Source organism: Durio zibethinus, chromosome 22 (genome assembly GCF_047325235.1).
Source record: "Durio zibethinus cultivar Kanyao isolate XHJ-2024 chromosome 22, ASM4732523v1, whole genome shotgun sequence".
NCBI lineage: Eukaryota > Viridiplantae > Streptophyta > Magnoliopsida > Malvales > Malvaceae > Durio > Durio zibethinus.
In genome coordinates this window covers 22,436,442-22,460,744 of record NC_143183.1, presented here as the reverse complement: position 1 = coordinate 22,460,744, position 24,303 = coordinate 22,436,442, and the positions used below count along the sequence as shown (strand labels likewise).

Here is a 24,303-nt window from a genome sequence, read left to right as displayed (position 1 = left end):
TATAAGGAATTAAAGAACAAAAAAGCACTGGCATTTTATATTAGCAAATATCACTGATTTATCATGTAGTAAGCTAATGTGCGCATGAAACCTTGCTGGCATGTTAACTGGCTTCCCCTTCAGTGATGTTCTTTCCTGAAAGACACATGACGTCCAGTAGATTTATACAAGACAAGCAACCTCAAAAAGATTTAATATAACTCGCATTTTAAACACAGAGGAAGAGTCCGAAATGTATTTGCTAAAGGGCCTTCCATCCTAGTAATGGGAAAAAAGGCCCCTACTCTATTCTCAACAACTCTGGGTCTTTCATGCTGCAGCTCGCATGATGATGCAATTAAAAGCAACTTAGGAATGTATATAGTCATGGCTCCTCCCGCATGTCAGGTCTCCTCCTAGCCTGTAGAGCAAGCCTTGCATCTCTCTCCCTCTCAAATTCCCGATAATCAGCCCGCTGCAAGAAAGAAACCTTATCCAGATACTGGTTTGAGCTCTTCTTGTAAGCATCCAACTCTTCCTCCATCCCCTTATTTTCTTCCTTGAATTCTCCCCAATCTTTTTTCGTCTTATCAAGCACGCTGAGTTTTGGCTTCTTCTTGATTTGTTCAAGAACAGCATCTACAGCAGAAGGTGCATGAGCTTTTGCCTTTTCAGCTGCCTCTTTTGAATCAGCATCAATACACTTTTTTATTTCAATTTCTTGACCAGCAAAGTCTCGAACCTCAGTTATCTACAAAAAGGAAGATTGAATGTAAGAACATTGCAAGTACATTGCTCAGGCATGGAGTTTGCTCATCTACAGACCACAAAGGCATTCCCATTACCTAGGAGTTTCAAGTTTATCAGTTGGCTGCGACCAAAAATATTAATTGACCAAAGTGCTTAGAAGACAAAGGACGTAGGCAATCATTTGCACTCCTCAGGTATTGAAACATAGCTCAAATATTTGTTTAAAGACAATTTTGAAGCTAAGTCAGAAGCTAGTGTGGGAAAACACTTATTTATAGCTGGTTGTAATCTTGTAATCTGTATATTTATATTTGTATCTCTAGAATTAAGTATTTGTATCCCTAGAATTAAAGAAGATTTAGTTTCCTAGTTTAACCCCTAGTTAATTGTATATAAACCTAAGATTCTTGTATAATTGAAGATAAGCAGTTTTTCAATATACATTTAGTTTTCACATGGTATCAGAGCTTTAGGTTTTTCTTGGGAAGAAAAATTTTCAGCCTTCATTGCCGACTTTTTTAGGCCTTCATTGCCGAACCCTTTCAAAGAAAGATATCACTATCACCCAATTTGAGGAAATGTTAACGGGAAAAATCACTGGAGTACAGATGTCTCAGAAACAAGGAGAGTTCAACAGGGAAGAGATTGAAAAACTGAGAAACTTATTGAAAATCCTTGAAAAGCCTACTATGGTATGTTCTTTGGGTAAAATTTCTAGTTCAGGTAAAGCTTCCGGTTCTCATGGATTAAATGTCTCGGCTAACCCAATTACGAGTTCTTGGGTCATTGACTCAGAAGCCACAGACCACATGACACATTCCCCACAAAAGTTTAGTACATATAACCTGTGTCCTAGTAATAAGAAAATTGTTGTTGCTGATGGTTCACTTACCACAGTGACAGGATTAGGAGATGTTCAAGTTAATCCCTCGTTTGTTCTCAAAAATGTTCTTCATGTTCCTGGATTATCTACTAATCTGATATCTATACAAAAACTTACCAGAGATATGAATTGCAAAGTAACTTTTTATCCCTCTTATTGTGAATTTCAGGACCAGAGTTCGGAGAAGATGATTGGACTTGCTAAGGAGAAAAATGGACTATACTATCTTGAGACATCAAATAACACAAGTAGTATAAAAAATAATTTACCTTTGTCATTTCTTTCTGAAAAATCTTCCAATAAAGATAAAATCTGGCTTTATCATTTTCATCTTGGACATCCTTCTTTTGGAACCTTGAGAAACATGTTTCCTTCTTTGTTCAAAGAATTACATGTTGAAGAATATCATTGTGATATTTGCGAATTTGCAAAACATAGACGTGTGTCTTTTCCAATCAGTAACAAAAGAAGTTCTACTCCTTTTTACTTGATTCATAGTGACATTTGGGGTCCCTCTACAATTCTTAATATTTCTGGTGCGAGATGGTTTGTTTCATTCATAGATGATTGTACTAGGGTCTCTTGGGTTTTTTTACTTAAATCCAAATCAGATGTGAATAGTGTGTTTTTAAGCTTCCAAAACATGATTCAAAATCAATTTGGAATAAGAATCAAGAGATTTAGGTCTGATAATGCAAAAGACTACTTCAACCAGAGTCTATCCACCTATTTCCAAAAAGAGGGGATTATCCATGAGTCATCTTGTGTTAATACTCCACAGCATAATGGAGTGGCAGAGAGAAAAAACAATCATTTATTAGCCACAACCAGAGCCTTTCTTTTTCAAGCAAATGTACCTAAATCTTATTGAGGGGAAGCTGTTCTCACTGCCACACACATTATAAATAGGTTACCTTCAAGAGTTTTGGGATTTAAAACTCCTATGGAACTACTCTCACAATTTTATCCCAACCTCAATACCACAAACAATCACACCTAGGATATTTGGTTGTACATCATTTGTTCATGTTCACAGTCATAACAGGGGAAAATTGGATCCAAGAGCGATTAAGTGTATTTTTGTGGGGTTTTCTTCAACTCAAAAAGGATATAAGTGCTATCATCCTCCTACCAAAAAATTTTATGTGTCTGCAGATGTCACTTTTGAAGAAAATAAACCATTTTTTACTCAACCTTATCTTCTGGGGGAGACTTCATTCATGGAAGATAAGGATAAAAAATTCTTTTTGCTTGATTTGCCCCCTTCTTCAACATTTACACCTATTAATTCTTATGAGTCAAAACCTGTTTCTGCTGAGCCCAAGTCAAACATTGAATTTGAGTCTGAACCCATTCCAAATACGAAAGATGTGACAAAGGATAATATTGTTCTTGATTCTATGAAGGAATTACAGGTGTACTAAAGAAGGAAAGTTTCAGATCCTGAACCAGTGCCAGTCCAAGAACCTGATCCTAACTCTGAAAATGAGGTAACTACAGTTTTTGACTCTGTTTCTCAAAATGAGCATGAATCTCCTAAAACTATAACTAGTGATTATGATTTCCCTATTGCCATTAGGAAAGGAACCAAAGAATGTACCAAGCATCCACTATACCCAATATCTAATTTTGTGTCATTTGAAAAATTCTCACCATCCCACAAAAATTTTCTTCTGAGCCTAAACACCATTTCTGTTCCAACTACATTATCCGAGGCATTATCCAATGAGAGATGGAGGCAAGCCATGAAAATAGAAATGGAGGCCTTAGAGAAAAATCAGACATGGGAACTGGTAGAGTTGCCTAAAGGAAAAAATCCAGTGGGGTGTAAATGGGTTTTCACTGTAAAATACAAGGCAGATGGTACTGTTGAAAGGTATAAAGCCAGGTTAGTGGCTAAGGGCTACACTCAGACCTATGGAGTGGATTACCAGGAAACCTTTGCTCCAGTTGCCAAGATGAATACAGTTAGGATTTTGTTATCATTAGTTGCAAATTACAATTGGCAGCTTCAACAATTTGATGTAAAGAATGGTTTTTTACATGGTGATTTGGAAGAAGAAATATATATGAAGGTTCCACCGGGATTTGAAGGTCATCTAGAAGCAAACAAAGTATGCAGGTTAAAAAAGGCTTTATATGGCCTTAAACAGTCTCCTAGAGCTTGGTTTGGGAGATTTGCCAAAGTGATGCTAGCAATGGGATATAAACAGAGTCAAGGAGATCACACATTGTTTATCAAGCACTCTGATTCAGGGAGAGTCACAGTTCTATTAGTGTATGTTGATGATATAATTGTAACTGGAGATGATGAAAAAGAGAGAGAATCTCTAAAACAGTGTTTGGCTAGAGAATTTGAGATAAAAGAGCTAGGGAGATTGAAGTACTTCCTAGGAATTGAAGTAGCTCACTCACGGCATGGTATTTTTATCTCACAACAGAAATATGTGATGGATTTTCTGAAGGAAACTAGGAAGCTTGCATGTAAACCTGCAAATACCCCTATAAATCCTAATCATAAAATTGGAGAAGCTAATGAAGATGCTGCTGTAAATAGAGAGATGTACCAAAGATTAGTTGGAAGACTCATTTATCTCTCACATACTAGACCTGATATAGCATATGCTGTGAGTGTGGTAAATCAATTTATGCATAGTCCTAAAAAAGTGCACCTACAGGCTGTCTACCGTATATTGCACTATTTGAAGGCCAATCCTGGGAGAGGTATCTTATTCAAAAGAGATTCGGGGTTAGTTCTAGAAGCATATACAGATGCTGATTATACAGGTTCAGTAACTGATAGAAGATCTACCTCAAGCTACTGCACTTTCTTAGGTGGTAATCTTGTGACTTGGAGGAGTAAAAAACAGAATGTGGTGGCAAGATCAAGTGCTGAAGCAGAGTTCAGAGCAATGGCTCAAGGAATTTGTGAACTACTATGGTTAAAGATTATCCTAAAAGACTTGAAGATCAAGTGGGATGGATCAATGAGACTCTACTGTGATAACAAGTCTGCAATAAGCATTGCACACAATCCTGTGCAACATGACAGAACAAAACACATTGAAGTAGACCGGCATTTCATAAAGGAGAAACTAGACAGTGGGTTGATTTGTACACCTTATGTATCAACCAAGGGTCAACTTGCAGATGTTTTGACTAAAGGTCTCAGCAGTGCAACATTTCAAGAAATTATTTCCAAGCTGGGAATGGAAAACACCTATTCACCAGCTTGAGGGGGAGTGTGGGAAAACACTTATTTACAACTGGTTGTAATTTTGTAATCTGTATATTTATATTTGTATCTCTAGAATTAAGTATTTGTATCCCTAGAATTGAGGAAGATTTAGTTTCCTAGTTTAACCCCTAGTTAGTTGTATATAAACCTAAGATTCTTGTATAATTGAAGATAAGCAGTTTTTCAATATACATTCAGTTTCCACAGCTAGCATTGCCAGAAAGTAAGAGGTACATACTTTCATGCTCAAATAAACCATGCAATTTCATGACTAAAGCATTTCTAACTGGTAGCTATAACTTTTTTCTAACCAGAGTAGGAGAAGGTTGTGCTTACCTCAATTTTCCCTCTATTTGACGCAGCCGCTGCAGCTGCTGCAGCATCCTTCACTGCTGCGAGGGCAGCAGCTGCAAGCTTCTTTGCCTCATCACTGATGCTTTTCTGCATCACAGTAGGTTCCTTCAGTGGTTTATCTTTGCTAAGGGCTTCAGTTTTATTTGATGGCATGCCCAGATGCATCATCCAATTCTATTTAAGTGTAATCCAGGTAAAGTTCAATTATAGCCAATTTCCGACTGGGTTAACAATATGGGAAAGAAAAACAACTTACATTAGACATCTTCTGAGAAAATTTAGTATCCCCAGTTGAATTATCTTCCTTTAAAACTGATTTGAGGGTAGCATTAGATATTCCTTTATCTACTTGCGCTAACCGAGCCTTATGACTTGTTCCATTCTGCACAGCACTTCGAGCCTTCTCGTCTGTCTGTCTGTCTTGCCCAGGAGACCCTGCAGTCTTTGGTGGTCTCAATTGCAGATACTTCATCCAATTCTGTGAAACAAAATCCCGGGAAACAATTACTACACAACTATCATCTAATAATTAGTTGCATTAAAATTGAAGAGAATGAGCAAATTCTCACATTGGAAGCTTTGGGTGAAGCTTTGTTTAAGGCTGAGGAATTATTGCTTGAAAATTGTCTGAGAACATTCTTAGGTATTCCCTTATTCATTTGCTCCCACATTGCTTCCACTCTTTCTTTCGCCTCTACCATAATGAACAAAAACAACAATTCAACACTTTGCTTCACTAGATGTTTTAAAATGATAAACATAGCTGGAACCAAAGCAAAAACAGAATTGATGAGGGGATATTAAGTTGAGCAAATCACAACAACTCACCAGTATCTTCATGATGGGGCTCTGAATTCATAGCCATAACATCTTCTTTCACAGACTCGTTCAGTGTTCCCTCCTTTTCATTTACATTACCTGAAACATCAGGACAATAGAAAACGAAAAAGACCCATAAAGCAAGTTTCTCTAACATAGAAACTAGTGCCATTACTTTCTTTGAATCTAACAAATTCACATGCATTCAATCCAATACAAGTTTCCTCCTTTTCATACATGAAAATATAAATTCCAATATAAGTAAGAAATCCCAGATTAAAAAAAAAAAAAGAAAAAGAAAGAAACCCAATTAAATTGGAAGTATTTAAAGAATAACAACATAAAAAGGGATCCTTTCTTTTTTTTCTTGTTCTAAAAAAGAAAGCAACCAAAGAGGTAAATTTTCCGGGAAAAATAAAGCCTTCAAAAACTCAAAAGAGAGAGAGAGAGAGAGAGAGAGAGAGAGTAAAATAAGGCACCTGAGCCGTTGAGCCCATTAGAGGTCGTTGCCATTGGAAACAGAAAAGCTATATAGAATTATATCCGTTGAAACTAGAGTTTGGGTTGTGCTTGGAAGAGGGATAATTTAACGTCTTTCAGGGAGAATCAGCTGAAGACGCTGTTTGGGTGGCATCAAAAGAGAAAGAAAGAAATCAGTGAAAACCCTCGCGACTCAGAGCGAGAAAGTATAAAGGGAAAGGAAATCGAAGGATTTACCTGCCAACGCCAAAACAAAAATAAACGATGTCGTTTTGTTGAATCCTCGCTCCTGGCCTTTTTATTTGTTTATTTAATGTAGGGTTTTCCCATAATTTTTTTTCCAAAGTAGTGCATATAATTATATAGCCTGTTTGCATTTTCTTAAATTAAAAAAAAAAAATTCTTAATTCTCTTTTCAAGCATCCAAATTCCCTTGAAGCAAAACATAATGGAGATTAGCCAAATCAAAGTGTTATCTTCATAATAGTAGTAATTTATTTCCCTTTCATAATCGAATTAACCAATTGCTCATCTTTATATAATTCTTTTGATATTTCTTTTATGTTTTATTTTTAATTTATTAGAATTCAATTAATTCCAAACATTTATTTATACATTAACCCTCCTAAACCACTTAACCCTCCTAAACCACCTACTTCAACTAAAGTACTCGTATTATAAATCAGAGCTTTCCATTAATTTTGGAGAATTAGCAATATGGAAATTAGAAATGTGGTAAAATGGGAAGAAAAAAAGACAACAACATAAGAGAAAGAGATAATGTCATTAATTGGACCATGATTTATTCATCATTTATTTGTGAAAAGAGAATCAAAGATGTTGATGATTTTGCATAGATCTCAAATTGGCAGGGCACAATTAAGTACCAAAAAGATCTAAACCCTCAACAACTCAAAGATCAGAGCAATTACAGTCCCAAAGAATAAGAAAATAGGATGAAATATCATGCTCCAACTTTAAAAAAAAAAAAAAAAATAGCAATTAGAATGCTCAAGATTGTAAAATTTTGAGCCCTGATGTCTTCTTTTATTGAACAGAACAGACAAGTACAGCAGATGCCTGTTTTTGTTGAACAGAACAGACATGATCAGAACCATAAAAAAAAACTCACTCAGAAACAACATTGCAGGATTATTGACAACAATTTCGATGCTTTTAACTTAGCAAAGAACGATAGTGGGCTTGTAGTCAAATACAATGACTTTCTCCAAGCTGGGTAGAAACAAGTTTGCAAATTCGACATGAGCAGGATGAGCTATGTATTCTGCAATGCCCTCAGTACTTTCAAATGTGGATTCGAACACATGAGTGAATCCTTGGTGCAGGTTCTCAATGCTAACATCCTTGCCCCTGTTACAACAACATATAACATGATGCAAATGATTTTAGTGCAAGACCAACAATTCATTGGACAAAGCAAGGTGATGGAAGAACGCTTTACTTGAAAGAGAACTATCAATTTACTGTTGATTTCCTCTAATTTTCCCAAAGTCATAAGTTTGTTCTTTTCAAGGCACTGCAATTGCTAATGTATTACTATTTTATTTAATTTCAACATCATTTTGATTGCATATGCAATTGATTTAAGATTGCTAACAGACTTCAAAAAATATTAACAAAAGAAAAAGACAGATAAAAACCAGAATTATAGATGCAGTGGATCTGAAAATTATTTATATTACCCAGATAGAAGAAACAAGAAAAGACGGGTTTGAAAAAATGAACTGAAAAAAGAAACAGTGATAGAAAAGGGTTACCATTGGAAAGCTTTCATGGGCTCAATTAGGTTAACAAGATTGGCATAGCCTTTGATGAGTTCCTCGATCTTATCAGGTGTGGTTTCATCTTTGAACTTAGCCAACAATATGTGCTTCACAACTCCTTTTACTTCCTCCATGTTTTTTTCCTCTGTCTTTTTCCTCCGTCTTCACTTATCTCAACAGCTGGTAGGTGCCTGTATCTCTCGAAGATCTGATTCCTTTTTCATTTCACGTCATCGGTCAACTACTTACCAGGCCATTTTTGTCATTTTGACAGACAGTTTTATACTGTGTGGACTGGGCTACGAAATTGAAACCCAAGAAACTATCCATGATAAAATATGCCGGGCTGTGCTGGGTTGGAAGGGAAGAACTATGCTGATAAGGGTATAAATCGATAATTCACTTTTGAATATATTTGTTTGATATTTACAAATATGAGTTTATTTAATTAAATTAAATTTAATATAAATATTTTATTACTTAAATAAATTGAACTAATAAATTTTTTTTATTAAATACAAATTAAATCTAAATAATTTTAAAAATAAATAAACAAATCATATACATATATTCGTTTTTTTATATTCCATCGTTTATACTCTTAACAGTAATATCAATTTTTAAATAGATATGATTTTTTAGATATAGCAAAATTGGCTTTAACAAAATGATTGATCTAATTTCACGATCCTAAATTGCCTAGCATATCTCCTTTTTCATTAGTCATTACCACTAGTAATTCACAGCTTTAATAAAAAAGAGTTTTTCCTTTGTATTTACTTTTTACTCTAAAATAAATTCCATATAACAATTTATAAATGTTATAGATCTCATGCACTTTTCTTCCAAACATTTTACTCCTAATTATGGATTTGATTGTGATATTTCATTTATGAATTAATTTATTTACTTATGAATTTAAAGATCTCGTCTTTGAATATATTCAATAATTATATATATGCTATGTCAAAAATTCGAAACAAATAAGAAAATTGAAAAAAAAAATTATTTTCTTTGCTTCAATAGTAGTAGTAAATTGCAGAAAGATAGACTTGTTCCAAATCAAGTGGACACACGCACAAATATTTGCATGCCTGCCTCTAAATATATGATTACCTAATTATATATACTGGGATTAAAGGAAATTAACTGGAACCCAATAATCAATAAAACACCATATATAATTCTAGCTACCTAGCTAGGATTAATTAATATTCAAGCAGCTGATGGAGCCTTAAGTCTTCCTTGCTCAAGGACACGACTGGAAGACAGCGTTGACATCATCAAAGGTTCCAGGTTACCGAGCTGAGCAGGCATGAAATTCTTGTAATCAAGCGACTCATCCTCGTATATTTCCCACCACTTTTTCACTAGAATCTTGATGTCTTCTCTTTGCATGTTATCCTCTTCTCCAGTGTACCTCCAAGGCTTTGCACCCTTAAACCAAATCAGATAACAAATTAAACAATAATAGATTTTAATGATTAAAACATAAGATAAATAAAAATAAGAAGTAACTAATGTACTTCAGTTCTAACAAGCAGTCTTACCGCAGCACAATAATGAACAACCTTAACTTTGTCAAGGTTCACATTTCCAGGGTGGCGCCACAGCATAGCCAAAACAAGGTTATAAACAGGAGGGATAGGCTTGTAAACATTCCTAAAGAAACCGTTAAGGAAGTCCTGCAGGAAAATAATTCAAATGAAACTGTAAATTTTAGCTAATTTTGAAATAATTGGTGAATGGTCATATCTTGGGGTTGATGCATGGTCAATTACCTGCTCGGCAAATGAAGTTGGGGTGGTGATTTTGAGGTTCTCCAGGAGATCAAAGTAGGTAAAAAGATTAGGCTCGAACATAAACATGCCGGCATTAAAGTAGAGCGGAGGTGGCGACCCCAACTCCACTGGCCAGTTAACCTTTTCAGGGCACTGCTGGCAGTAGCCAATCTTATACTGAGTCGAGTTAGACCATGTCTTCTCACAAAAACAGTCCATAACAGCGTAAAAATACCCATTTGGAGAATCAAAAAGGTGATCTATATTGTCGAACACTTGAATATCCCCGTCCAAGTATAACATCTTGTCGTACTCCACAAACTATACAAAACATGAAGCATTAGGAGATCTATCTATATTTTTCTCTGCTTTTTGCCCATTATCAAATGCTACTAAAAAGTATATTTGGTAAACAAAAATAGCAAAGAAACATAAATTGAAGAAAGGCTAATGTATATATTATATTTAATTACCTCCCAAATACGAAGTTTGGAGTAGTTGATAATGTAATAAGCCAAGGCAAACTGGGTCTGGTTGGGAGGGGGATGTACCGGTTCGATCTTCCGGACAATACAGCCTTGAGATAGAAGAATTTGACGGTGCTCTTGGGGCACATCAGGCAAGATGGCCACAACCAAAGGGTAGGCAGATCCTACCTTCCTTAAACCCTTAACTAAACCCACTACACCCTTCACATAATCTCCATTGCCAGCCAAGAAAGTCACATAAGCCCTTTTGGACACTTCCATTGACTCAGCCACAGTATTAAGTATTGGAGACATATCTTTGTTAACACTAAAATTAAAAGACAAAAAGACTCGAAAAGATTTTATGTAAAAATGTAAGAAAATTATCAATTAAAAGTTGAAAGAGAATTTGATGTGGAGATATGAAGCAAGGAATTGCATGCCCTCGGCCTATTTAAATAAGCAAAAACAAGAGATGGTGGGAAAGGAAAAAAAATTAAATGACGAGGCAAGTGAATATTTTTTTTCCTAAGAATTTGATTCTGATCATGATTAACTTAAAGTATAAAGTAATAAGATTTTGAGCAATGAATGTTGATAATTTCCTTTGATTTCATGCATATGCAAGTTTTTAAATGGAAAAAATATCAAGGGTCAGTTAAATGAGCTTGATTATTTCTATGGTTAGAGCAACTAGGATAATTTACCGAAATTAAATTCAGTTTTGCTATAAGAGTATTTTAATTTTTTTTTTTGACAGGTTACGACCTCTTTTGAAAAAAAACAAAAAAATTTTGAACTAAATTATTGGTGAATCAAAAGTAACCACATGGCTAGATAATATTAGTTTATTGTGCACTTTGTCATGTGCAAATTTCATGATTTTTTTTATAAAAAATTTTTGTGATAATTAGATAATTATTTATTTAATCAATCACTTAGTAGCCTTTTTCGTGTTTTAGTGATTTAGTTATTAACAATTATAATTCTTTAATTCTTGATGTGATACTCTTTCTAAATTGATAAGAAAGAAATAAGGATAAAAAGGGTTTTAAATAAGAAGAATATTACGAATATAAAATTGATTTTGTAAAAAAGATTTTGTTAATAAATACGCAATTTTTAAGGTTAATTTACATATTATTTATAGTAATATTTTGTATTAAATGCAATAATTGATAATTAATATGATAATTTTAATGCATTAAAAATATATTTTTTTTTTTTGTTACGAGACCTTTAAACCTTTAAGGTACTTGTTAGCAAAATCTAATATATTCTGATACTTGAATAATAATAATAATAATAATAATAATAATAATAATAATAATGGACAAAAGAAGATTAATTGCCATAATTAAGGAAAAGGAGTACCCAATAACAGAAAATCCGTTATTTATTTCCTATATTATAAGAGTCAATGGGAAACACACCCAATCCTATAACCTTAAAAACTTCAAGATCAATGATAAACAGGGATACATAGCTTTAAAGACAGAAATTAAGTGCCCCAATATATAACCATTAATTCACCAAACTAATACTTATGCTTAAAAAATGCTTAGTATATGTAATAAGATTGCTTAAGCAGCAGATGGAGCAATCCGCTGGTGATTAACCACACCATCCTCAGTAAATGTAGAGATCAAGGATCCAAGCTTTCCTGGTTCAGCCATGGTGGCGTTCTTGTAATCTAGAGATTCATCTTCATAAATATCCCACCATTTTTTCACCAGTAACTTTATGTCTTCCCTCTCCATGTTCTCTTCCTTCCCAGTGTACCTCCATGGCTTCGATCCCTATAATAAGTATATAACATTTAATTATTTATATATATATATATATCTATGGAAATTGGTCTATAATAAAGCTAATTAATTATTACCGCGGCACAATAATGAACGACCTTCACTTTGTCAAGGTCTACATTTTCAGGGTGGCGCCACAGCAAAGCCAAAACAAGGTTGTAAACAGGTGGGATAGGCTTGTAAATTTCCCTGAAGAACATATTCAGAAAGTCCTGCATTTCCGCATAAAAAACCACAAGAAATTCAAACCTTAATGGATATGAAATAAAAATCACTTAGCACTGCTTTAACGTGTAAGCCTAGTAATAATGTTAAGTGTCTAATCTAAAACTATGTAAAGTAATTACTAGGAAGAGAAGATTATTCATTACCTGCTCAGCAAATGAAGTCGGAGGGGTGACTTTGAGGGTCTCCAGGAGGTCATGGTAAGTGAGAAGGTTAGGTTCATAAACGAACATACCGGCATTGAAGTAAAGTGGAGGAGGAGAGCCCATTTCAACAGGCCACTTCACTTTTTCAGGGCATTGCTGGCAATAGCCAATCTTGTACTGGGGAGAGCTGGACCATGTCTGCTCGCAGAAGCAATCCATAACAGCATAGAAATACCCATCGGCTAAGTCGAAAAGGTGATCAATATTGTCAAACACTTGAATGTCTCCATCCAAGTATATCATCTTCTCATACTCCACAAACTGCAAATTAACCCAACAATTAACATTTTACCAAGTTTCTTAAACTTGATAAGATAGTCAGTTATATATTGAATTAAAGAAATCTCCAATTTTTATGGACATTCAGATAGTAAAATCTTAAATGCATTAGGCTAATATGAAAATTTTCTGATTAAAATCGTTAATTAAAAAAAGCAAAATTTAAATACTCATAACCAATATTATACTTATGCAACGTGCATCGACTGCATGGATGTAATGCCATGAAAATTGCAAGTGTGGTAGCAAAATTGTTATACTTCGAGTTGAAAAGTAGTCTTTAATTCTTTATCACCTCCCAAATACGAAGTTTTGAGTAGTTAATAACATAATAAGCCATGGCAAACTGGGTCTGGTTCTCAGGTGGATAAACAGGCTCAATCTCCCGGACAATACATCCCTGAGATCGAAGAATCTCACGGTGCTCTTCAGGCACGTCAGGAAGAACAGCCACCACCAAAGGGTACAGCGACTTGGCCTTTCTTAAACCCTTTGCTAATCCCGCCACTCCCTTCACGTAATCTCCATTTCCAGCCAAGAAAGTCACATAAGCCCTCTTGGGACAGACATCAAGAGTCGAATCATAATCAGAAACAGCATTTTGAAACATCTCGTAGTTAGGATAAAACAAAAAAAGGAAGTAAAAGCTAAGAAGTTATGCTAAGAACTTGGAATATTGAGATGGGGAGTTGATGAAGAAGGTTTGAGTCTATATATAAGCTTTAAGAAATGGTGGTGAAAATGGCATATGAACAAAATTTGGAGTAATTTTTGTTAACTCTATTGAATTGGCAAAGGAAATTTTACACTTGCCTCTTCTAAACATTTGACACATTAAAAGCCAAGGCCCTTTATTGGACCATCTATACTTCATGTGTATCATAACATAAAGCACTATCTATACTTTGGTATCAGTTGATATCAAACGGTTAAAACCGAGTTACCACATCTGTTAGTTGGTAATCTGATTTGATCAAGATGCCTTATTTAGTTTTAAGGATGATGCTTTCAATTGGTAGTAGGTGATGAGGATAACACAAACAAAGCTTAGAAATAACTGTAACTTTGGAAGTTAATGGTACTTGGCTATTTTTTTCAAGTGATGATGAAATGTATGCCTCGTGGTAACATCTTGATGGTATCCCCTACCATCTCAATCCTTCACCGGTAACTGATTAGTTGCTCTTTTTGGATAGATAATTGACCTTGCTAATGTGATATCACAGCATTAAAAAAAAAATTAGGAGAGGGGAGGTTACTCGAATATTTATAAATTATCCACCAAAGAAGATAACTAATATATATGAACTTGAAATTTAATTCAGCTGATTTATTAATTTTTGTGACATCCAACAAATCTAAAGTTTAAAATTCTATATCTATAACTCTTTTATTTATTATTAGATTACGATATCATTTCTATAAAAAAAGATTACTGGTAGTGAATATCAAATTTAAAATTAATATTCGATTTTTATTAATTTAATCAATCCCATTTGCATCAGAATATTAAATATATATGTATCATTGATGGTTAATTGGAGAAATATAAGGATGCCCTTAATTTGCGGTTAATTAACTAAAAAAAGCATTTAGTGGAAATGATTCCCCAAGATTTTCTCTTATTAACTAAGAGAAAATTATGTTTGCTCTTCATGTGTTACTATAATTATTTCTATCCAAATCAAATTAATTATACATTCAATTTTATTATATATGCTTCTGCCTTCAAAAGATGGAGAAATATGAAATTGTGCCACTATAACAATAAAGAGTTTTCTTCAAACCATAGTGCAAACCTTAGCTTTTACTAGGGTTTCAATATATATAAACTCTACACTACTACAATTGAAACTTAGGATTTAATCTTAAAAGTCTCGAGATTAAATTTTTGATAAACTGGATGAATTGATAAGATAAGAGAGAATTGCCATCTATTGTGTAGTCTAATATCACATATATCAAAAATATACATAAACTCTTTGTGTGGAGATAAAATCGATTGAGCAAATCACATAAAGACTGTTTCTCTTGCTAATAATATATATATATATATATATATATATATATACACACCATTAATTTGAGTATCTTGATAACCATATAGGCCAGCATTACCTAATTAAACAAAAAGAAAAGATGGATATTCTTTGTGCTGTTCAAATTTTACAAGCAAATTCAAGATAGGAGACTAGAGAGGAGAATAAAGCAAAAGAGAAAGAGAAATGTATAGCTAATAAAAAGTTACTGAAGAAAACAGAAGATGTTCCATACGATTCAAACACTGTAGGTTTTCAGACAAAGTTGGACGACCAAATGCATTAATAATCGATTGTTTTCAAAGTCTATATTATATATATACTTTTACAAAAGATGTTGACATACCATCCTTGTCGTTTTACATAAACAAACTATATAAAGAAAATACATAAAGGGAAATCTCTGGAAAAAACCGAAAAAGGTTTCGACATGTGGAAGAATCAACTTAACTTAACGTAGTAGTTCATTGGAAAAATATTCTCAGTTGGGAATATTGCTTGGTTGATGTCTTGAAGATGATGACCACAAAAAAAAAAAAATGTAGTGCTATAAAATACTATGAATCTCACTTGTTCATAGTTTCTGCAAGTGGAAAAGCTGAAAATGGCTTCAATTTGATCTACTTTTTTTTGTTTTTTGAATTTGAGAGTCGTTTTCAGTTATATTCCTGATGGAAATATTTTGGACATGGATATTATTCCTCTCATATATTGTGAACAAGTGTACATAAGGCCAGAAAATTTGGCCTTTATTCTACCCAAATAATTCTGGATCTTTTTTCTTTATTAATTGTCAAGGAATTATTGTTATTATAAGAAAATGGAAGAAGCACAAGCTTCGATGAATTTAAAATGTGGAGCTAAGAAATACTTCCCGTATATTTATATAATAAGGATTCCTTTACATTGGTATAATTCTCACATTTTTTGAGAATCCAATCCCCCCAATCATCAATACTCTATTTTATTGTCAAAGTCCCTGCAGGTGAGAGTGAGACTCTTTCGGATATACATACATAGTTTAGATAACAAAAGATGTCGTCCTAAAAGAATATCTCAAATGCTTAATTAAAACATACTATAAGATTTCATTTTTAATGTTTTTAGTTAGTTCGAATTTCAAAATGAACAGATAAAATTTATGATAAGAGAGATGATCAGCTTTCCAATATGTACATAAATAACCTGGCTGCATCATGTATAAGGCAGAAGAAGGGGAAGCAGAAGTCGGCTCTCTTATTCAACCAAATCAAAGAAGGCATGCATTCTCGTTATAAACTCATGTAAAATTATTAGTCTTAGTATATTTGTAGAACAAGCAAAACCAACCCTTCAATTGACGAATATATATTTCAATTACTATATATATAACCATAATTTGTAAATTATGTATAAACATACCACAAATAGTTTGTCATATTGAGTGGAATAAGTTATAATAATGAATTGGGTTATTAGTTCTGTTTGTTCATGCCTCTTAATTTAATCTTAGATACATACATATATATATATATATATTGTTCCAATCCTAATTAATTCAAGTTAATTCTTGGAAACAAGTTCTAATTCTTAGAAATGTATTTTAGTTAAAGACCATGTCAAACGATGTATAGGTCATGATACTGAGCAATGACAGTGAAAGAGCCATTACCATTGAGAAGGTAGATTATCCGATAGTGGTCTCAATCCTCTTCTGCAATTGCATTGTAAATTAATTCTCGTGTTGAATGTTGACCCTACTTTGTTGTTATATACTGCATTTACCTTTTGTTGTTGTTGTTGTTGTTGCTTTGAATCATCAGCATAACAACTGTTGATTTGGCTTTTCCTTTTCTAACAGGCTGAAAAGATGGCTCATACAATTAATTCAGGCAGAGACGTGCTCAAACAGAAGCTATGGCTCGAGTCATGCATGCTTACATACTAGCCTGAGGTACAATTTTAGTTACGAGCTAGTTCGCTCATTCTAGAAATGAGTGGTGTTAGATTAATGTCCATACGGTTAACTTGACCGTTCCTTTGGTGATTAATCTTGCAGAGTGGCTCAACTCTGAGCTCTAATGGGATATTGGGTCCCCTTAGATAAGACTTGCCAGCAGGGGGTTTGGACCCGAGTGAGTGATGTTCCTGAAGCAGAAGATTCTTTATTTATTTTTTGCATAGCCCCCTTTGATGATCATCCATCACGGCAAATCCAACTGAGAAAAAGTATAAACCAAAAATTTTCGGGTACATGCAAAAAGAAAAGTACAAGACAATGATTGATTTCGTTAGTCCTGTCTTCTACTACACTGCCTAGCTTTCTCCTTTGTTGCTTTTCTTGCCTTTCTTTTGCTTCTGTTTCAATTGAGTAAGACCAGCAGCTGTGATCTTCACATTGCCGATAATTGCAGCAACTAGCTCTGGATCTGTGCATGCTTTCATCAATTCCTTCTCCCTGTTACTTGCTTCTGGCATGTGGCTAAACAGATTCATTGCAGTCTTTGCAGCTACAGAAGAATACAAACGAAAAAAGAGTTAAAAAAAAGGGTAAACATGCTTTGGACTTGATACTAAAATCGTCTTATGAAAACTAGTAAAATTTCATAGGCACCAATAGCTAAGTACTATGAAAAGAATAAAATCCTGAAATTCTAGCAACAAAAAACACAATTCAAAATGATGATGGTTTGATTTCAACATAAGAATTCTGATACCTTTTCCTTTCTTTGCATTGCCGGGAATTATCTTTACGCGGTATTTATATGATTGCACTGCACTATAAGGACCACAGACAGGCACAGCATATAACAGAATGTCACTGGGCAGAGGATTCCCTGTCAAGTAATCCACATCATTTAATCTCCCTTTATCTTCTTCACCTATCTCATGGACATCGTCTTCCTCCATGGCCACTCTGTCCAACTCATTATTATCATCCAAACCTGCACGGCGATCATCTCCAACTACAGTAGCATGATGCAAAGTATCATCGGGATGTTCAGGACATTCCCGGGAAAGGTGGCCTACCCTTTTACATTTATAACATACTTTTGGAGCATCTTGAGAACCTGAAAATTTTAAAAACAAGTGAATTTACAGCCCCATAACGGGATTGTCTACTTTGAATTACTAGAAATTTGAACAATATCTAATTTGCCACCAATATTTCTGGAAAGAACATACCATTAGCATTGGGTTTCTGGTTGTTGCTGGCAATAGTGTTTCCATCATCTGACCCTCCATCATTTTTGTTACTTTTCCCAGAAGACTGCAATTCATAAAATTATCAGTTTCAAGTCTAGACTAAAACCAGTAGAATATGAAGCATGAAGACGTCCCCCTCCTCTTCTCTCCAAGAGAGATAAAGAGAGAGAGAGAGAGAGAGAGAGAGAGACAGACAGACAGACAGAAAGAGAGTGAAAGAGAAGTCTACAACATTTATAAATATTTTGTGGAAGAAATAATCAACTTGGTGTACTCACAGCCAGTAACGCCATCCGAATGGTCCTCTCTTCCTCATCCTGATCAGCATACTTCTTTATTTTCTTGAGTTTGCCTCTCTGCCCACGGCTTATTTTTCCACCACCTGATTTCTTATTTTGCACATTATTTTCAGGTACTCCATTATCATTCTCTTTTGCCTTCTCATTTCCCTTCTCAATATTAGCATTGGCAGCGGTACTGCTTGGTCCTTTCTTGAGCTTTCTTTTTTCAGCTTTTGAAATATAAGGCTTATCCCCAATTGCAGCATTCTTCTCTTCATGGTAATCTTCCTCTGCCAAATCATTTTGAGATGTTTCCAGAACAGAATTTTTACCCAAGAGACTAGCAGATCCAAGCACTAGAGTGCGATCAAGGAGATCCTCAAGTTGGGGACTCACAGAGGCAATACCACTGTCAACAATGTCAGATATATCTGCATGTCCAACATCATTCAAGCTAGCACTGTTCTCAACCGCTAATTCAGGCACATCAGTTGCTTCACCACCTTTCTCTGATTCTGACTCAGAATTTTCTATGGGATGACCACTTTCTTCAACATCATTTATCCCTTCCTCCTCACCCCTCACCCTCCTTTCATTTAAATGCGATCCCAAGGAGCTCTCATCCAAGCGAAACAATAATCCAAATCCCATTATAAGAGGATGTGGAGGAAGAAAGTTCTTCTTCCCACGTATCATGAAACTCCCCACAGTAAGATATTCCCCTGTAGGAGCAGTTTTACTTACCTGATGGGGATAAACCCACCAAGCACTGGTAACAATCTTTGAATCCCATGCCTGGCTATGACAAACCTATTTCACAAAATTGAACTTTTAGCTGCATGAATTGTATTTAGAAACCAGGTAGTGGAAAAATAAACAAAAAATCCAGCTAGAAATACACAAAAAAGAAAGTAAATTAACGAAGGACATGGGAAGATTATTTACTGTGAAACATCCTGCTTGGTTTAAAGTGAGAGGTGGTACTGGCTGTTCTGGCCTGTGATTCTTGATTATTGTACTAGAAGCCCCATGCAAATCAGCATGGACATACCTGTTTCATTATGCAAATGACTATTAAAATTCAAATTCTACATTGTAAACCATGTTTAAGAAATAACAAGTAGAAAAATGCTGAAATAATTAAGGAATGCTCATTTCTCCAAGAAAGAAGAAGCAGAAAGAAATCTAAATTAGAGTGAAAAACTCTTCCTCAACTCACGTCCCCACTTGGGCAACTTTTAATGAAACTTTGAGAGAAAGGAAACAATTGCCTTACTATGCTAGCAGACTATTGATATTCATGGTGAACTCTATTGCTTAGCACTTTGGACCAAGAACATCCAGGGGAAACTTAAAAATGCAATAGCTTGGAAAGAAAAAAAAGAACAAATATGTAAACCATTAAGAAAATTACTTACAGATCCCCTTTTGACATATATCTCTTGACAATAATCTCATTCTGTTGAGCATCACGTCCACTAATAACTAAATAGTTTTCGCTGCTGATGAACCAATTAAATTTCTCAAACCAATGAACTTTGCGCATATGCGAAATTGTTGCAACAGTTTTTTCCTGCAATTCATTAAAAATGCACTCAGCAAGCTAAAACAAAGGACAATAAAATAATGGTCAGAATCATAAAACCATAAAGAGCCAATTTGAAGTCTGTCAGAGTTGGAGCAGGTCCAAAGCCCTAAGTGAAGAGGCTAATGACAAGTGTATCCTTACTTTTAAATAATATATTTCATTATATTTTCTACCAATCAAACTTAAAATGTAACAGAAACAAGTATCTGAACGGTTAAAGCTACCTGTGAAAGCTGAAGACGAGTCTTTCTCTCAGCTGCCTTAAAAGCCTTCTCATGTGCTGTGATAGTCTTTTCCTGTTTGCTCTCTTGCTTTTTCTTCATTTCATACCACCGTCGAGCATTGGCATGAGCTGAAAGCGCCAAATCAACTTCAACCTTTTCAAAGTGAAAAACAGCAATAGCAACTCAGATAATTAGGTTGTAGTTTGCGGGAGTTAAATCATTTATGCAGAGAACCCCCAAGTCATCTAAAATTTTAAAATTAATTTACAAATATATGCAACATGAAGAACTAAAAATTATCAATATTGAACAAATCAGGTAAATGTATGCAGATTTCTTCAGACGCGGATCAATATGTAAATAGAAATTAATGAAAGAAGAATAAATAAGCAATATAGATACAGATAAGTTTACAGTGCACTGGCAAGGGGAACCTAAATTTAAACTAAAATAGAACCTTATCCACCGGGAGTGTCTTTTCATCATCATCCATTTCATCAAGATTGTTGCTCAGTAGCAATGTCATGCAATTCTTTTCAAGATGCAGTTGGTCGATTAGGCCGGCCACAGGATTTCCAGATTTCTTCTCTTCCTTTACCATACGAGCAAGATCCTCCCAATTCATACCCTTTGCAAGAGCTACACGAACAGCTATTATGGCAGCATCAACATCTTCTAGGTTGTACTCTATCAATTCTGCCATTCGGACACAATTATCAACTTCTTTCTTCAGCATATGAACACGATTTTCCTATAGCAAAACATGACTTGCATTAACATGACAATAAAAAAACCAAGAAACACCTTTGATTATCATTTTAAGGATAGACATGCTATCAAGATCATAAAGCAACAACATATTTTTGAATTATATCACAAACCTGATCCAAGCGAATCTTGTTTAATTTCTGACTGGCAGAGCTCTCCTTGGTCTTTTGCTGTTGCTCAGCCCTCTGGCTCTCAATTTTGCTGTAGAACTCATCCAAAGCTGCATCAAACATTTCAAAATTCACAAACTCTCTTGACTTGAACTGATTCAATAGAATAGGGCAGAATTCATCATATATCTGCAGAGAATAACCAGAGAAGAATTAGCAAGAACACCATGAAGCAGGAAATTCAACATAATAACTTCAATCATTGATTTGAAGGATGAATTATCAACTCAGCTCTACAGCAAATTTGATAAGAAGTGATAATAATACAACAGCAACCTGGCCAGTAGTTCCTTCAGAGTGGGAGCCATCTTTTCCTGGATTCTTTTTCTGCATTAAAATATATCCTTCAGGAACCATGTCACCCGATATAACATCCTGTAGCCAGTCCTCAAATTTTGCAACAGCTTGGGCCAAAACTTGAATTTTATCATCATCTAACTTGTTATCTTTAGTAACTTTTGTATTTGGAACCAGGCCAGCATCTAAAATAATATGCTCAGAGAGTGCAGGACCATAACCCAATGCCTCCCCAAGAACATTCTTCAATGTTGCCGGTTTAGCACGAGCATTATCATTGGCACTTTTGTTTGGCTCAGAAGGTTTCCCAGTCTTTTGACTACCCTTCTTTTCTTTTTCTTTTTCTTTTCCTTTTGGTGCGTCAGGCAAACAATTCCCAGCTTCAATAACCCTAGTAGCTTCATTCTCATCAGGTTCACTAGAAAAAGTGAGGGCTGTCCGCAGCTTTGAGATGGTAGTTCGCTCAAAAACCCGGCAGATCTCAGTAGGATAATGATGGCGTGACATGATTGCAAACCCTTTATCATCATCCCTGCCAATAATGAATGTGTACAATTCCTTTATCAAACTAGTTGGCTTAACTACAAGCTGGCAAACATTCAAACCATGATTTTCGAAAAGGAAGAAAATGTAAGACAAAAATGACCATCACTAAGTATCCAATTTTTACTGCATTCACAAAATTTATGAATTCAAAAAGTAATAGAAAAAAAGCTACCTATGGGAACGAAGAAGAGTCAAGACAGTGAATTCAGAATCAGTAAGGAGAATGTTTCCTTGTGCGTACAATTCCAAGATTACATAATGAGCATTACTGCCTAACCCGAATTGGAAAAGAATTATCTGCCAACACAAGCATATAAAAATCCTATAAAAATGAAAAAAAAAAAAAATCAAAGCAAGGTAAAATGAAAAAAAATGATTACCCTATCATAACCGAGCTGCCGAACATCTTCAAGCCTTCTAGTTCGAATATGCTTTCTTAATTTGAGAGTAAAGCCAGAAGGAGTGTTGCTCTTGTCCCTATAAACATTTTTAAAAAAATTGTAATGAAAATTTAAAAGATTAAAAAGAAATTTGACATTATTATAAAGAAAAAACAGACCGAACATAAGCAGTGGTATGTAAACGGACGCCGCTCTCCATTAACAACAAAACTTTCTCGCTCTCTCCCGACTCAGTAATGCCGCTGCTATTCATCAACTTGAATATATATGTCTACAAGCGCAAGCCATCAGAATTAATCGCCATATTTTAGAAAAAATTCTTCTGTTTTTTTTTTGAGTTATTGAATAAAGGGGAAAGGGATAAAAACCTTGGGAGAGAGATCGTAGACGTTGGAACAACGCATGCCGATCAATCTTCGCAAGCACTTGACTTCGGCGGCCACATCGGCCGTGTTCATGCGCACCTTCACCATTGTTCCTCTTTTTTTTTTTTTTGTTTAATTCAATTTTCTTACTTTGGGCGAGTTAGGGTCTGCTTCTCAATTCCCTGCTCTCTGGAAAATTTTGGTAACCTTGGAGAGCAGCAGAGGTCATTTTGGTGTTGCAGAGGCTCAGCCTTGAATCTTTAGCTGGATGCTAGCTCTTGGGCTTCTTAGCCTAACAAGATTGGGCTACATTTTAGGCGTTTTAGCCCAACATGGTTGGGCTCTAAAATGTTTAATGATTGGACCAATGCTTGAGCTCAACTCCGGGTCCGGGACCCTTTTCCTTTTATATATTCATTTGAAGCTGTAATGAGGTTGTCAATTCGTTGGCTCAATTCATAACGAGATTTTGATTTCGAATCGACATAGGATAACATTTTGATGTTTTAAAAAAAATATGGTATATATCAATATCAATTATTTCGATATGTTATTTTAAATTTCTTTAATTTAATATAAATATATTTATAAATATACATGAATTTATATATTATAATATTATTAATAAGTTACAAAATAAATATGTAATATATTTAAATCAAATAAATAAATTTAAAAAATAAAAAATAATATCATAAATTTTTTATAATATTTTTAAACATTAATATGATCATATAATATTTAAATAAATATTAAGGTAAAAACAAAGATAAAAAAAATTAATCAAAACTTTATAATTGTTAAATTTTATAAAAATAGTATAATTGTTTTTTTGAAAAAAAAAACTGAAATATTTAAAATTTTTTGTTTGAAAAAATAAAGTATAAAAAAAACAAATAAAAATAAAAAATAACAAACTTAATTTTTAAGAATTATTTTATCGATTAATTTTATTTTTATTATATTAAAAATAATTAAATAACAAAAAATAAATTAAAAATTAAAAATTACATTTCACATTTATGTACCAATCAAAGCATGTTATTCCATCAAAATTCATCAAAACATATCAAAACTAACAAAAATAATTGATATTATCCAATACTAAATTTGATATAAAAAATTATTTTTAAATATCGATATTATTCGATGCCAAATTTGATATAAAAAATTATTTTAAATATATTATATTTTGATTTAATTAAAATGTACCGACCAACATAATCTATACTAAAACGAAATTAACAACTATTGTTTTGACTCACTGACATGATTTTAAACTTTGAAGATTGCGGGATCAAGTAACCTCAATTAATTAACTTATAAAATGCTGATTTTAAGTACAATTTACGCCATTACCATTACTAATAAGATTTTATAAGAAA

At 34.1% G+C, this 24,303-nt stretch overlaps 5 protein-coding genes across 9 annotated transcripts; all 5 read right to left on the bottom strand.

Moving 5' to 3' along the window:
- Positions 1 to 9: 9 nt before the first annotated feature.
- LOC111306960 (uncharacterized) lies at positions 10 to 6,854 on the bottom strand. 4 transcript variants are annotated; one of them, XM_022905005.2, is made up of 7 exons: positions 6,741 to 6,854; positions 6,503 to 6,642; positions 6,033 to 6,122; positions 5,774 to 5,898; positions 5,461 to 5,682; positions 5,187 to 5,378; positions 10 to 730 (listed from the first exon to the last, which is right to left on the bottom strand). In XM_022905005.2, exons 2-7 carry the CDS (start codon positions 6,534 to 6,536, stop codon positions 365 to 367), a joined length of 1,029 nt encoding a protein of 342 aa, XP_022760740.2. In that variant the 5' UTR covers positions 6,537 to 6,642; positions 6,741 to 6,854; the 3' UTR covers positions 10 to 364. The 4 variants fall into 4 exon arrangements, with proteins under 4 accessions (XP_022760740.2, XP_022760741.2, XP_089608100.1 ...); XM_022905006.2 differs by having other exon boundaries at positions 5,187 to 5,291; positions 6,741 to 6,852; XM_089751974.1 differs by lacking the exon at positions 6,741 to 6,854 and having other exon boundaries at positions 6,503 to 6,734.
- Positions 6,855 to 7,499: 645 nt separating this feature from the next.
- Positions 7,500 to 8,634, bottom strand: HS1 (heat stable protein 1). Its single transcript, XM_022905007.2, has 2 exons — positions 8,282 to 8,634; positions 7,500 to 7,874 (listed from the first exon to the last, which is right to left on the bottom strand). Exons 1-2 carry the CDS (start codon positions 8,419 to 8,421, stop codon positions 7,685 to 7,687), a joined length of 330 nt encoding a protein of 109 aa, XP_022760742.1. The 5' UTR covers positions 8,422 to 8,634; the 3' UTR covers positions 7,500 to 7,684.
- Positions 8,635 to 9,472: 838 nt separating this feature from the next.
- LOC111307538 (galactinol synthase 2-like) lies at positions 9,473 to 10,851 on the bottom strand. Its single transcript, XM_022905556.2, has 4 exons — positions 10,542 to 10,851; positions 10,069 to 10,389; positions 9,838 to 9,972; positions 9,473 to 9,724 (listed from the first exon to the last, which is right to left on the bottom strand). The coding sequence occupies exons 1-4, from the start codon at positions 10,848 to 10,850 to the stop codon at positions 9,503 to 9,505; spliced, it is 987 nt and encodes a 328-aa protein (XP_022761291.1). The 5' UTR covers position 10,851; the 3' UTR covers positions 9,473 to 9,502.
- Positions 10,852 to 11,987: 1,136 nt separating this feature from the next.
- Positions 11,988 to 13,728, bottom strand: LOC111307537 (galactinol synthase 2-like). Its single transcript, XM_022905555.2, has 4 exons — positions 13,349 to 13,728; positions 12,715 to 13,035; positions 12,421 to 12,555; positions 11,988 to 12,334 (listed from the first exon to the last, which is right to left on the bottom strand). The coding sequence occupies exons 1-4, from the start codon at positions 13,661 to 13,663 to the stop codon at positions 12,119 to 12,121; spliced, it is 987 nt and encodes a 328-aa protein (XP_022761290.2). The 5' UTR covers positions 13,664 to 13,728; the 3' UTR covers positions 11,988 to 12,118.
- Positions 13,729 to 17,211: 3,483 nt separating this feature from the next.
- Positions 17,212 to 23,145, bottom strand: EMB1441 (zinc knuckle (CCHC-type) family protein). Of its 2 annotated transcripts, XM_022905002.2 has the most exons (14): positions 22,922 to 23,145; positions 22,712 to 22,824; positions 22,533 to 22,629; positions 22,325 to 22,449; positions 21,586 to 22,138; positions 21,253 to 21,438; positions 20,829 to 21,122; positions 20,372 to 20,524; positions 19,978 to 20,132; positions 19,505 to 19,610; positions 18,557 to 19,369; positions 18,258 to 18,342; positions 17,789 to 18,142; positions 17,212 to 17,581 (listed from the first exon to the last, which is right to left on the bottom strand). In XM_022905002.2, exons 1-14 carry the CDS (start codon positions 23,024 to 23,026, stop codon positions 17,388 to 17,390), a joined length of 3,333 nt encoding a protein of 1,110 aa, XP_022760737.1. In that variant the 5' UTR covers positions 23,027 to 23,145; the 3' UTR covers positions 17,212 to 17,387. The 2 variants fall into 2 exon arrangements, with proteins under 2 accessions (XP_022760737.1, XP_089607397.1); XM_089751271.1 differs by lacking the exon at positions 22,325 to 22,449.
- Between the last annotated feature and the right edge of the window lie 1,158 nt (positions 23,146 to 24,303).